At 46.8% G+C, this 14,441-nt stretch overlaps 1 protein-coding gene across 1 annotated transcript in view; it reads left to right on the forward strand.

Moving 5' to 3' along the window:
• Positions 1–8,360, forward strand: part of Aloxe3 (arachidonate lipoxygenase 3) — a 29,053-nt gene extending 20,693 nt beyond the window's left edge. The window contains exons 13-15 of the mRNA XM_013013213.1: positions 683–783; positions 1,350–1,520; positions 8,175–8,360. Coding sequence (XP_012868667.1) covers positions 683–783; positions 1,350–1,520; positions 8,175–8,354 — 452 coding nt within the window. The 3' untranslated portion in view covers positions 8,355–8,360. The remainder of the gene's footprint in view (positions 1–682; positions 784–1,349; positions 1,521–8,174) is intronic.
• Positions 8,361–14,441: the final 6,081 nt, after the last annotated feature.

The following is a 14,441-nucleotide window of genomic DNA, read 5'->3' on the forward strand; positions in this document are numbered from 1 at the left end:
CTTTTTTCTTTTTGCTTATGTGGTGCTGAGGAATCAAACCCAGGGCCTCATGCATGCAAGGCAAGCGCTCTACCACTGAGCCACCTTCCCAGCCCCACTGTTAGTTTTCTTATTCAATGATCACCCACCCCCCAACTTGAGGCCCGTTCTCTTCTTCCATTAAAGTCTCCACTAACCATACTAGTTCCAGTGCCCTTTCTAATCCACCTGCTTTCTCTAGATACTTCTTTCTGCTTCCCTTGCTGTGTACTTCTGAACAACAAACTCTGGTCATCTGTCTTGGCCAAGAATGATCGCTCAGAGGATCCAAGATTACAGATCTAGTCCTAGAAAAATGAGCAGAATCAAGTCATTAAGTGCTAGTATGGGCGGCCGGGGGAAGTGTTTGGAGGCCAGAAGAGAGGCATCTTGATATTCAGCTTAAACTTGGCTCCATTATGAGCCTTGGCAACTGGTTCCATGCCAGCACTCACATCCTATCCTGACTCCTTTCAGAGACCACAGCTCTTGGACATGGCCATGCTTAACTTCATCCCAGCCTTCATCTTGATCTGAGACAGTCATAGTCAATATCTATTCCTTATGTTCTCACTCTCCCCTTCCCCCCTACTCAAGCCCAGAACTATCCCCAGGAATCCAGTACCTCCCATCCACACCCTCTTCCTTTCTGTCCCACACCCAGGCTTCCCAAGCAGGCTGTGCACCCCAGGAGAGCTGGTGAAGTATCTCACTGCAATCATCTTTAACTGCTCCGCCCAGCATGCTGCTGTCAATAGTGGGCAGGTGAGACCGTGGAGGGCAGGCCCTGGGGGCATCAGGCCATCATGGGTGTGATAGACTCGACCATGAACTCGAAGTCCAGAGTTCTGGTTGACAAGCCTGGGTGGATCAGGGTTAGAGTGGGTTTATGAGTTGGGTTGATGTTGAGGTAGCAACTTGGGTGGAGTGTTGAGTGATGGCTGGGTGAGGTCCAAGGTGATGATGGAGACTCAAGTTGGAGTTATGTTGGCAGTAGAATTTGTGGGCTCCTGTCCACAAATGCTACTAGTTGGGATCAGGCCGTATGTAGAATCAGGTTGCTTGTGAGACATCTCAGCCTAAGGCTCTTTTCTAGGATGACCTCCTCTCGGAGTCCTCCTCCCTCCCCAATGACTCATTCCAACCAATCCTGGAATACTGGGTGGGGAATGACAAGGGGTGAGCTGGGCTTCTGCCCCACTTCTGGGACTTTCCACGATCTCCTTATTTCCCAATTTTGACACCTGGGAGTGTAGAGAGGTGGGATGAGGAATGATGAAGAGCAAGGGGGTCCTTGCCCTCTGATCTAAATGTGCTGGGCCTCTCCACAGCATGACTTTGGGGCCTGGATGCCCAACGCCCCGTCATCTATGAGACAGCCTCCACCTCAGACCAAGGGGACCACCACCTTGAAGACTTATTTAGACACTCTCCCGGAAGTGAATATCACCTGTAACAACCTTCTCCTTTTCTGGTTGGTCAGCCAAGAGCCCAAGGACCAGGTGGGTATATGAAGTGTGGGGAGAGAGGGAGGATTTTTTGCAGGGCCTGGGCAGTAAGAGATGATGATGGCCGTTCCAGTTGGAACTGCCTTGTATCCTTTAGTTTCCTCTGGAAGTGATACTTGATCCCCAAAAGCAAACATTTGAAGACTCAGTTTAATGTCTGAGTTACAACTTCCACTTCCATCAAGTTCCATCCATCCACTCATCCATTTGGGTATCCATCTGCTCATCCATCCATTCACCCATCTATTTACCCATCCACTCATCCTTCCAATTATCCATCCACTCACACCATCCAGTCATCCATTCATCCAATCATTCTCTTATTCATTAACCACCCATACATTCGTCCAAACATTAAGCAAGCATTTTGGGGTATCTCTCATGTGTCAGCACAACACTGGGGACCACACATATTAAGTTGAGTGAGAGCTTCCTGTCTTCAAGACTCCTTTGGCTTCATGGAGGAGACACATAGATAGATGAAGAACACCATGGTGTTATATTCTCTTCTTCATTCAACATGACTTCCTGAGCACTTGCACTAATGCGAGACACTGATGGAAAGCCATGAATCTTGTCCAAAGCTGAACTCTAGGGACAGAGTCCTGTGGAACTTCAATGGGCTATCAGCGAGGCCCCACGAAGGGAACCCAAGAAAGCTTCTTGGAGGAAGTGACATGTAAGCTAAAACCTGAGGACAAGTAGAAATTTGGCAGATAAAGAAGAAGAAGGGGGCTGGGAATGTGGTTTAGTGGTACAGTGCTTGCCTTGCAGGAAAACGTGGGCTTGATTCCTCAATGCCACATAAACAGAAAAAGCTGGAAGTGGTGCTGTGTCTCAAGTGGTAAAGTGCTAGCTTTTTTTTTTTTTTGGTCAGTTGTGGGGCTTGAACTCTGGGCCTGGACGCTGTCCCTCAGCTCTTTAGCTCAAGGTGAGCGCTCTACCTTTTGAGCCACAGCTCCACTTTGAGTTTTCTGAGTGCTTTATTGGAGATAAGAGTCTCATGGACTTTCCTGCCTGGGCTGGCTTTGAACCGTGATCCTCAGATCTCAGCCTCCTGAGTAGCTAGGATTACAGGTGTGGGCCACTGGCACCCAGCAAAGTGCTAGCTTTGAGCAGAAGAAGCTGAGGGACAGTGCTCAGGTGCTGAGTTCAAGCCCCAGGACTGGCAAAAAGAAAGAAAAAAAAAGAAGTAGGGTTCATTTCTAGGCAGAGGGAAGAAGGATGCAAACAAGAAGCAGAAGGGAGAATCCACTGGTGTGTTTCTTAGAGCATCATGGCAGGGTAGAGAAAAGAAGACAGGACCTTTGTCTCTACTGTATTATTAAGAGGACAGGAGAACCATGCAAGAGTTGTTGTTGTTTGTTTGTTGTTTTTTGTCAGTCATGGGGCTTGAACTCTGGGCCTGGGCGCTGTCCTTGAGCTCTTCAGCTCTACCACTTGAGCCACAGCGCCACTTCTGGCTTTATCTGCTTCTGTAGTGCTGAGGACTCGAACCCAGTGCCTTATGCATGTGAGGCAAGCACTCTACTACTGTGCCATCTTGCCAGCCCCCATGCAAGAGTTTTAAAGCAGGTGTGACAGGACTTAATTAGTGTCAGGAATGGAGCATGCTCCTGTAGCTGTGCGAGTGGGTTGGGGGTGCAGTTTTAGAAGCAGCAGAAAGAGAGGAGGCAGTTAAATAGTTTAGACCATTGCAAACCGCCCTGGATCACCAATTATCGTCATGGCCATTCCCACTTGCGTTATCAGTCATGGATATCTGACTTCCCAGACTTGCTGAGAATTCAAGTTTCTGTGTCATATGGGAACTTCCTCATTTCTCAGCATTGACACCATTTGGTACTAGAAAGACGTCAGTTGTTTTATCTTCCTAGATATTTTTGTTATTGTTTATTTATTTATTTTTTTTGTCAGTCATGGGGCTTCAACTTAGAACCCGGGTGTGCTGTCCCTGAGCTTTTTACTCAAGGCTAGTACTCTAGTCCTTTGAGCCACAGCACCACTTCTGGTTTGCTGGTGGTTAATTGAAGGTAAGAGTCTTACAGACTTTCTTGCCCTGGCTGGATTTGAACAACAGTCCTCAGCTCTCAGCTTCCTGAGTAGCTAGGATTACAGGTGTGAGCCGCTGGCACCCAGCTCCTAACAAGTTTTGACTTATTGTCTTATATACTGGGAACACCAGGAAGAACCCTGCTACTTTCTGTTCCCAGAAGGATAAGTAGATGAGAGATTAACCTGGAAACCTACAAACAATAATAACAATAGCAACTATCACTTAGGATCCATCTTGTCTCAGTCACTAAATCATACACTTGACACATACTATTTTAAAATACAAAACAAACAAGTAGCTATATTTAGAAGGCTTTTTTTTTTTTTGCAGTCATGTGGCTTAAACTCTGGGCCTGGGCTCTGTCCCTGAGCTCTTTTGCTCAGGCTAGCACTCTACCACTTGGAGCCACAGTTCCACTTTGTTTTCTAGTGGTTAATTGGAGATTAGTGTCTCATGGACTTTCTTGCCTAGCTTTACTGGCTTTGTACCAAGATCTCAGCCTCCTGAGTAGCTAGGATTACAAGCATGAGCCACCAGTGTCTAGCCTATTTAGAAGGCTTTGTATAGTACCAGCATGCAAGTGTTCAATAAATGGTAGTTACATTTAGAGGGGTAAAAACTGAGGTTCTGAGAGATAAGGCAATTTCTTCAACTTCACATAGCTAGGAAGTATATGATAGTTTTGAATACAGTCTCTCATATTTTTGTCCACTCCTGTCATGGTTATACTATAGTTTAGAAATTAGATATCAGTCTGGCAAATAAGACTTAAAACTGGTTCTTTGATTTAGGCATGTTGACATATGCCTGTGATACCAGCAATCCAGGAGGCTGAGGTAGGAGGGTTTCAAGTTCAAGGTGTCCTGGGCTATGAAGCAAAAAACTTGTCCCCAAAATAAAAGCAATTAACAAAAACCTGGGTCTTTGTGAAGACCAATAATATAAAGAAACTAATTACATTTCTATTCAAGAAAGAGAATTAATTCTAGCTACTTAAAAGGGTGAGCTCAGGAAGGTTGAAGTTGAAGCCCAATCCAAGCAGAAAAGTACTGGAGACTCCATCTCCAAAGAAACCAGCAAAAAGCCAAACTAGAGATGTGGCTCAAGTAGTGGAGAACTCATGGAGTAAGCATAAGTTCAAATCTTGGTTAAAAAAAAGGGATTATAGGGCTGGGAAGGTGGCTCAATGGTAGAGCGCTTGCCTCGCATGCGTGAGGCCCTGGGTTCAATTCCTCAGCACCACATAAGCAGAAAAAAAGCCGGAAGTGGTGTTGTGGCTCAAGTGGTAGAGCGCTAGCCTTGAGCTGAAGAGCTGAGGGACAGCGCCCAGGCCCAGAGTTCAGGCCCCATGACTGGACCCCCCCCCAAAAAAAAAGGGGAATATAGGGCTGGAAAGTGTGGCTCAAGTGGTAGAGCGCTAGCCTTGAGCTGAAGAGCTGAGGGACAGCGCCCAGGCCCAGAGTTCAGGCCCCATGACTGGACCCCCCCCCAAAAAAAAAGGGGAATATAGGGCTGGAAAGGTGGCTCAGTGGTAGAGTGCTTGCCTTGCATGTAAGAGGCCCTGGGTTCTATTCCTCAGCACCACATAAGCAGAAAAAGCGGGAAGTGGCGCTATGGCTAAAGTGGTAGAGTGCAAGCCTTGAGCTGAAGAACTGAGGGACAGCGCCCAGGCCCAGAGTTCAGGCCCCACATCTGACAAAAAACAAAAAAAGGAATATAATGTACTAATGAACATTAGTAATGGAAAGAGCATATAGAGAAGGCTTTTGAAGATTACAAGGAAATTCTACTTATGATACTTGGCAAACAAAATTAGAAGTCTAAGTGAAACAAATGATTTCCTAAGAAAAAACATGAGCAATGGAAACTTCACAAGAGGTGAAAACCATATAGCAATGTAAAAATGTGTCAAATCTTCAAGGAGCACTGGTGGCTCACGCCTGTAATCCTAGCTACTCAAGTGGCTGAGATCTGAGGATCATGGTTCAAAGCCAGCCCCGACAAGAAAAGCCATGAAACTCTAATCTCCAATAAACCACCAGAAAACCAGAAGTGGTGCCTTGCCTTAAGTGGTAGAGCACCTGCCTTGAGCTGAAGAGATCTGGGACAGTTCTCAGGCCCAAGGTTCAAGCCCCATGACCAATGACAAAAAAAAAGAATATACCAGCCAACAGTGTCTAGTGAAGCAATAATATGCTACAATGAGATCTAGTTTATTCTAGGAATGAAGGGTGATACTAGCAGTATAGTTTGTTGCATCAATAAAGAAGTATCCTATGTAATTATCTCCACATATGTTGGAAAAGCATTCGGTCAGTGTGAATAGCCATTACTAATAAAAGCAATGTGAAATGAAGCCCTGAAGGAGTTGTCATAAAGCATATTTAAGAAAACACTGTAGTTATGGTGAGGCAATAATGGTCTCTTCACTAAAATTGGGGTCAAGAAAATAATGTCTACTATTACTGTTATTTTTTTTTGGGGGTCCGGTCATGGGCCTGAACTCTGGGCCTGGGTGCTGTCCCTCAGCTCTTCAGCTCAGGGCTAGCACTCTACCACTTAGAGCCACAGCACCACTTCTGGCTTTTTTCTTTTTGCTTATGTGGTACTGAGGAATCGAACCCAGGGCCTCATGCATGCAAGGCAAGTGCTCTACCACTGAGCCACCTTCCCAGCCCCGTGTTATTTTTCCCTTTTTTCTTGTGTTGCTACTGTGGCTTGAACTCAGAGCCTTGTATTCTCTCTCCTGTCTTTCACTCATGGATCACACTCAACCACTTAAACCACATCTCCAAACTGGCTTTTTTCTGGTTAATTGGAGTAAGAGTCTCATGGACTTTTCTGCTTCAGCTGGCTTTGAACTGAGAGTCTCTGATCTCAGCTTCCCTAGTAGCTAGGATTAGTGTTAGCCATAAGTGCCTATCAAAACAGAATTTAAAAAATAATAGTGGTGCTGGGCCCTGGTGGCTCACACCTATAATCTTAGCTACTAAAGAGCCTGAGATCTGAGGATTGGGATTTGAAACTAACCTGGGCAGGAAAGTCTGTGAGACTCTTAGCTCCAGTTACCACCAGAAAACCAGAAGTGTGGCTGTGGCTCAAAGTGGTAGAGCCTTGAGCAGAAAAGCCCAAGAATAGTGCCCAGGCCCTGAATTCAAGCCCCAAAGGAACTAACAACAAAAAAATAATGATATTGACCCAGTTATATTATATGAAGGTTAATCAGATGAGAAGTGTGAGGTAGTTAGGAGGCTGGGCCCATATAGTGCGATGGTGACCTGGGTGTGATGTCATCATGGGAGAAGACACAGTCCTATACACAGGAAGACACTGATGGATGTTGAGTGAATGTTAGTTCACCAGTGTTTTCTGCAATACTAGGGTTTGAACTCAGGACCTCAAGCTTACTTGCTTACTTGCTCTACCACATGAACCATACTTAATTCTTTCTTTCTCCTTCGTTCCTTCCTTTGCTTCTTTGCTTCAGTTGCTTTTCAAGTAGGGCCTTGTGTTTATGCCTGGGGCTGGCTTCTGACTTGTGTCCTCCTATCTATAGTTTCCTGTGTAGCTAGGACCATAGAATACACTACTTCAACTGACTCAGAGAGAGAGAGAGAGAGAGAGAGAGAGTGTGTGTGTGTGTGTGTGTGTGCCATTCCTGGAGCTTGAACTCAGAGCCTGGGCACTGTTGCTGAGCTTTTTTGCCTAAGGCTAATGTTCTACCACTTAAGCTTTGGCTCCACTTGTGACTTTTTTTCTTTTTTTTGGTAGTCAAATGGAGATTAGAGTCTCCTGGAGTTTCCTGCCTGGGCTGGCTTTGAACCACAACCCTCAGATCTCAGCCTCCTGAGTAGTTAGATATGAGCCACTAGAACTTGGCTTTTACCTTATTTCACCTTATTGAGATGGGGCCTTGCTAACTTTTGATCCAGGCTGTCTCTGAACGCTAATGCTACTGATCTCTGCCTCTTGAGTAGCTGAGATTACAAGTGTGAGCCACCAGGTCTGGCTCTTTGACACATGACTGTGGTTGGTCATGCTACAAAGTGCAATAGTGTAGTGGTGACAGTGATTGTTTTGGCAAAAGCTCCATTATGTCAGCTGAATATTAATTTAACCAGGGATTGAATTTTCTGAAATTGTGAGATAGCAAATGTATTCTTGAACTTCTTTGATGGAACATGTCTATGTCAGCCTCTGTTGGGTGGTAAGTGTGATTGTGTTCTCTTAGTTCAGAGAGTGGATCAGATTCTGGAAAGAAACTGAGAAGATTTTTTTTGGGCTTAATCCACTTTCAGATGCAGGAATTGAGCTGAAAGAGTAACATGCAAAACTGCCAGCAGAGGGCGCAAAGAAACTAGGTTGTCCAGCTTCCAAGTCACAGCGTGTCTTACACTGTAGGCTTTGGACCCTGGGGAGAAGGGTGTGTTCTGGGTCAGGCTGACAGTGGAGAGTCATGGTTTGGGGTTGTCCTTTGAAGGACTGTGCTCACAATGGCAACACCAGCTTGATTGAATTTGTTGACACTGGTGCTTCATGAAGTTTCCATCCCACCATACTGTATACCATCCTTTTTTTTTCCCCCCCCTTAGAGGCCTCTGGGCACCTACCCAGATGAACACTTCACAGAGGAGGTCCCCAAACAGAGCATAGCAGCCTTCCAGAACTGCTTGGCCCAGATCTCAAGGGACATCAGGAATCGGAACCAGAACTTGGCCCTGCCCTATGCCTACCTGGATCCTCCTCTCATCGAGAACAGCGTCTCCATTTAAGCACCAGCTCAGGTTCAGGCATGAGCAAAGTCAACTTCCTGTAATCTTTTCAGACTCTTCCACTCTTTATTTTCAGCCCCAAACTTCTCTGCATGTGTGGACCAAGATGTCTCTAGCATCCTATGAATAGGCCCTGAGCTGTGAGAAACCAGTACAGCAGTGACCAGGGTAAAAGCCGCTGAATAGTCAAATGCACAGTAGACCCCTCACAAAGAAAAGAACCCTGACACCTCATGCCTTTTGTTCCAGCCTCTTGGAAATCTCCCTCCCTCCTCCTACTAGGATGCTCAGCTTGCATTTCTGAGCTCTCCTTTCCAGTCTTTTTCCATTCCCAAACTCTCCTACCATGCTTTTTGGCATCCTCTTTCCTCCAAGGAAAGAGAATGGAAGTGATGTGTTCCTGGCCCTGTCACGTGGTCCCCTTCAGCTCTAGTAAGGGGAGGGGATGAATCAGAGCCCATCTCATTTGGACATCTAGCTGTGGTTCTTGGGGACAGATGGCCTGGCCTGGGTGTGTTTTGGGAATCTCTCTCCAGTTCTCTTCTCATTCCATTTCCCCCCTTCTTTGCCTTTGAGCCCAGAGACTTCAATAAAAGCGAATGGATTTGGCTTTTGGTTCATATTTTCCCTTTGATGCTGCTGCTGCTATTGATGGTGGTGGAGGTGATATTGTGCATGTGTGCATGCATGCATGTGCTTGCATATATGTGTGTGTGTGTGTGGTATGAAAGGGTGTGGAAGTACTCTGGGGGGAGGGGAAGAGGGAGCTGCTGTGAATCCTTGGGTCATCTGTTCCAGAGTCAGGAAGCCGCCCAGCTCCACCCACCACGCAGCTGGGCCCTGTATTCCTGTCCTCACCTTGTAGAGCCTGTCATTAGGAGGGGAAGGAATATGTGGACTCAGAGACTGGTAGGGAAAAATGTAAGCATTTTGCAAAGCTTCAGAATCCAACTTCTGGGTGTGGTAGTTGTTAGCACTGAAACTCAGCCCTCCTCTGGGGCACACGGAAGACTCACCCTGGCCCTCGCATGTGTGGGTGGAGTCCCAAGATGAGTTTGGGCTGAGTGGCTGCAGAAGAGGTCCAGTCATTTCCAAGCTGGCATGGAGACCCCTCCAGGGTTCTCTTCTCTGCCTCTCCACTGTGGACACGCTTCATAGCAGTACTTCCCTCAGCCTAGGGAGGCCCTGCTGACTGACCTAGATGTGTAACTGAACCAGAGTTTGGATGTGTGTGTGTGTGTGTGTGTGTGTGTGAATGTCCATACTGGAGCTTGAACTCAGGACCTAATGCTCTTACTGAGATTTTGTTCACTCAAGGCTGGTGCTCTACCACTTGAACCACAACTCCACTTCTAGCTTTTTTTTTGTCCATAACTGGGACTCAAATTCTGATGCTGCTTTTTCTCATTGGTTGGCACTTCCAGCCTTTTAGTGGTTATTTAGAGATGAGTTTCACAGATTTCTCTGTCTAGACTGGGTTTGAATCACCATCCTCCAAACTCAGCCTCCTGAGTAGCTAGGATAGGATTATAAACTTGAACCACTATCACCTGGCAATTTGGGGATTATTTGTTATTGTAATATTACTTAGCTTTTCCTGACTCAAACAGGTGAATCTGGAGTAGTTTTTTTTTTATTTTTTATTTGTCAGTCCTAGGTTTGAAATTCAGCACCTGGGCATTGTCTCTGAGCTTCTTTTGCTCAAGGCTAGCACTCTACCACTTGAGCCACAGTGCCACTTCTAGCTTTTCACTAGAGCCACAATGCCACTTCTGGCTTTTTTTTTTTCTTTTTCTGTTTATATGGTACTGAGGAACTGAACTCAGGGCTTCATGTATGCTAGGCAAGCACTCTACCACTAAGCCACATTCCCAGTCCCTGATCTGGAGCTTGATTTTCTTCTTTCCAGTCATATAATGCTTAAAAGTAGATATTGGTCCATCTCTGTCAGCCATCCACATCTCTTTTCACAACTGCTTAATACCTCCCAGTGTCCTGCTTCTTCAGACCTCAGGCCCAGCTCACCCTTACCTCCTTTGCTACCTGAGTCAAAATTTGTGCCTGATTAGAGTCTCTTTCTGGCTCAAAGTCACAGTGAGCAACGATACGGTAACTGTTTCTTTATGGTGGTGGCAGAGGGATCAGATGGCTTTATGGTCAAAATAACCCATAACATTTCCTCTCCCCCACCAGAGCCTTAGGTTGGCCTAGGGCTTTGGTAAGCTGTGCAGAGGCTCTTGGCCCACCTCCAAACTGTAGTCAAGGCTTGTTCTGCCAGTTAGTAGGGATCCTCCAGCTGCTTGGCCTGAGCTACCAGTATCTAAGAAAACATGAAGTGCTTGCTGTGCAAGCCCAGTTCCAAGAAAAGCTCCACATCTGACTATGCCTTCGAAACAGTCTCTTTCCAGAGACTGAAAATTTCCAGCACTATCATTCCACAGACCCAGGAAAATGCACTGCCCCACCCCATTTCCCATTCACTTCCAACCTCAGACTCTTTCCCCTGTTCAGTCAAACCCCCCCTTTCTTCCTCTGGGACAAGTGTGTGTGTGTGTGTGTGTGTGCGCGCGCGCGCGCGCGCAGCAGTCTTTGACTATGTCAAAGGATTATCCCTTCCTGTATTGCTGAAATCAGAAAACCCCTATGCCATTGTGCATGAAGAGGAATGTTTGAGACATTCCACATAGGGATCTCAGCCATGTTGGATGACAGTAATTCACACCTATAATCCTAGTTACTCAAGAGGCTGACATCTGAGGATCATGGTTCGTAGACAGCTTGGTATATCTTACCACTTACCCAGCAAAAAGCTGGAAATGAGTCAGGCACCAGTGGCTTACACCTGTAATCTTAGCTACTCAGAAGGCTGAGATCTGAGGATTGAGGTTCAAATCCAGCCTGGGCAGGAACGTCTGTGAGATTCTTACCTCTAATAAACCATCAAAAAGCTAGAAGTAGAGCTGTGGTTCCAGTGCTAGAGAGCTAGCCTTGTGTGCAAAAATGAAGGGTCAGTGCTCAGGTCCTGAATGTCCTAGTGTATACCAACACACACACACACACACACACACACACACACACACACCCCAGAAGTGAAGGCTCGGCTCAAATGGTAGAGTACTGACCTTGAGTGAAAAAAGCCAGGCAAGAGAATGACATTCTGACTTCAAGCCCCAGTACTGATATTACAAAAAAAGAAAGGAAGAAAGGAAGGAAGAAAGAAAGAACGAAAAAGAAAAAAAGAAAAGAGAGCTGGCACTGGTGGCTCATGCCTGTAATCCTAGCTACTCAGGAGGCTGAGATCTGAGAATTGCCGTTCAAAGCCAGTCTGGGCCAGAAAGTCCCTGAGACTCTTATCTCCAACTAGCCACCAGAAAAACAGAAGTGGTGCAGTTGTTCAAAGTGGTAGAGCACTAGCCTTGAGCTGAAGAACTCAGGGACATGGCCCAGGCCCAGCGTTCAAACCCTATGACTGACAAAAAAAAAAAAAAAAGCTCCAATCACCAAAGCACCAGGTTTTGTTTACCTTAGATAAAAATCAAAGAACTACAAAGTAGCCAGAGGCGCCCTCTTGTGCCCAGCTGAGGTGTGGCTGAAAGCTGGAAGTATGGACCATTTCTTTTTCTTTTTGTTCTGGTCATGGAGCTTGAACTAAGGGCCCAGATGCTGTCCTTGAGGTTGGACAGAGCTCTGCCACTTAAGTCACAGCTTTTTTGGTGCTTAAATGGAGATAAGAGTCTCAGGGACTTTCCTGCCTGAGCTGTCTTCCAACCACAATCTTCAGATCTCAGTCTCCAAAGTAGGTAGGATCACAGGCATGAGCCTTTAGCACCAGCCATATGGATCTCTTCAACTCTGTACTTGACCTAAGCAATACTCAGGTGGCCTGTTTTCCCAAGAAGATGGACACTCCTAGTCTGGAACAAAGGTTCCATTAGAAGACATGCTTCTTCTGAAAAATGCTCCCAAGCCGGAGAGGGAGGGGCCTAGGTGGATTACTAGAATCTGGTTTCCCAGAAAGCCAGCTTGGAGGGAGATTCATTGGGAAGACACACCCAGCCAGGGAGGACTTCTATCCTGACTCTGGGCAGATCTGGAGACAGGGTGTGGGGAAGGGGCTCAGGTCAGGCTGCTGGAGCCCTTTCAGTTAGGGGGTTTCTTCCACCAACCCTCTAGACTCTTCCATGCTTTGGGGTCAGTTTGGAAGGTTGACCCATATAGTGGAAAGCACAAAAGCCCCTTGCATCAACTGGCCTTGAAGGAATTCCTCCACCTCAGTGGTCCAAATCTTCTAGATAAATGGAAAGGGTGAGTGGGCCTGGAAAGTCCCTTCCTGTGTTGATGGTCTAGACTTGCTTTGAGTCATGGCTTCTGTCACTCTGAACTCTTTCCGACTTTGGGAACCAGTGGTGATTCCCCAGGTGCAATCTGTTTCTATCTGCTTCCATGTAATGGGGGGTGGGAGGCAGACAACACTGACAGAAAAGTCTTCTTCGATAGTGGCAAGCGCCGTGAGGAGATACAACCCAGAGAGCAAAAACTGGGGTGACTGGGGCGGTCACTCAGTGTGGTAGTCCGAGAAGGTCTCTGGGAGGAGGTGACACTGATGTTGAGAAGAGGATTACAGAAACAAAGCCCAATCTTGGAACAGCTTGGTAGGGGGAGGTATAGCAAGGGTGAAGGGCTCATCTTTGAGGAAGAGCAAGAAGGCCAGGCTGTCTGGAGAAAGGGGTCAAGTTCCTCTGTGGTCAATCTTTGGCTTGGCTTCTAAATGTGATGCTGTTTTGTAAGCTCTGGTGCATGTTAGTCAGGGAATGAACTGATGTGAAGTATTTTTTTTTCCCTTTAACTCTGTGTAGTAGAGGAATAGCTCCCTAGGGTTTGTTCCATGTCTTACAAGGGTTTGGGGTGGGGTGAAGCAAGGGGTGCCTCAGCAGGGAGGACTTGGCTTCCAGTGTGGGAAGGTGTTGTGAGACACCCCTTGCCAGTGTACATCCGTCCCAGGGCCTCGGAGGCTCCCCAGGTCCCACCCCTCGGTCTAGGAGAACCAGTTTTACAGTGAGCACCTACCTAGAGTTATGCGTCCACCTTTGGGTCACAACCGGGGAGTGCCCTGTCCACATCCTAATCCCATCCTCACCCTCTATCTCCGCCACACCCACCTCCACCTCCTTTTGCCTGGAGAATTCAAGATGGTAGCTTTTTTGGGTGGGGAAGGGGGGAGATCTATTGCTAGTGTCGTGACTTGGAGATGTAACTATTGGCAGGGTGGAGAGATTCTCCCCATGTGTGGTCATTCCCCATCCCTTTCCCTGTGTCCCCCAAGCCTGTATCTATTCAGAGCTCCACCAAGCCTATGTGCCTTTGCTCTCTTACCCTGATCTTACCATTGAGTTGACAGGTTAAGGTGGGGCTCTCTTACCCAAAATACCCCAGGATTCTGTATCCCTGGTGGTTACCATTACCCAAGTTCTGAAGCCTCAATCATTCTGCTTCTCAGCAAATCTGTCTTAGTAGCCCCGTTGGGGGCATAGTCTAAGGGATAGGGGTATGGCTAGAAAGCAAGTGTCTGGGTGAATTTGCATGGAATGTGTATTTAAATTGAAAATTTGCATATTCAGGTTCCTAGTATCCCCCAAGAGTCATCAGGGTGACTGAGCAGAGCCTAAGAGGGCGGGACTGACCTGCCTGACAGCTCCTGACTTCAGCCAAGGAGGGCACTGTGCCCAGGGGGATGAAACAGCTTGCCAGTTACCCGCCTTCCTTCCTTCCTTCCTTCCTTCCTTCCTTCCTTCCTTCCTTCTTTCCTTTCCCCTCCTTCCTTCCCTCCCTCCCCCCTCCCTCCTTTCCTCCCATCCTTCTTTTCCTTTTTTTCTTTTCTCCATTCCTTTTTCTTGAGATTAAACCCAGGGTTTCTGATGGGAATCTGTAATCTTAAAATGTGAAAGCCACCACGTGTTGGTGGCTCACATCTGTAATCCTAGCTACTCAGGAGGCTGAGATCTGAGGATCATGGTTCAAAGCCAGCCCAGGCAGGAAAGTCTGTGAGATTTTTTTTTTTTTTTGGGTCCCATTGTAGGGCCTGAACTC

Source organism: Dipodomys ordii, unplaced genomic scaffold (assembly GCF_000151885.1).
Source record: "Dipodomys ordii isolate 6190 unplaced genomic scaffold, Dord_2.0 Scaffold19, whole genome shotgun sequence".
NCBI classification, from domain to species: Eukaryota; Metazoa; Chordata; class Mammalia; order Rodentia; family Heteromyidae; genus Dipodomys; species Dipodomys ordii.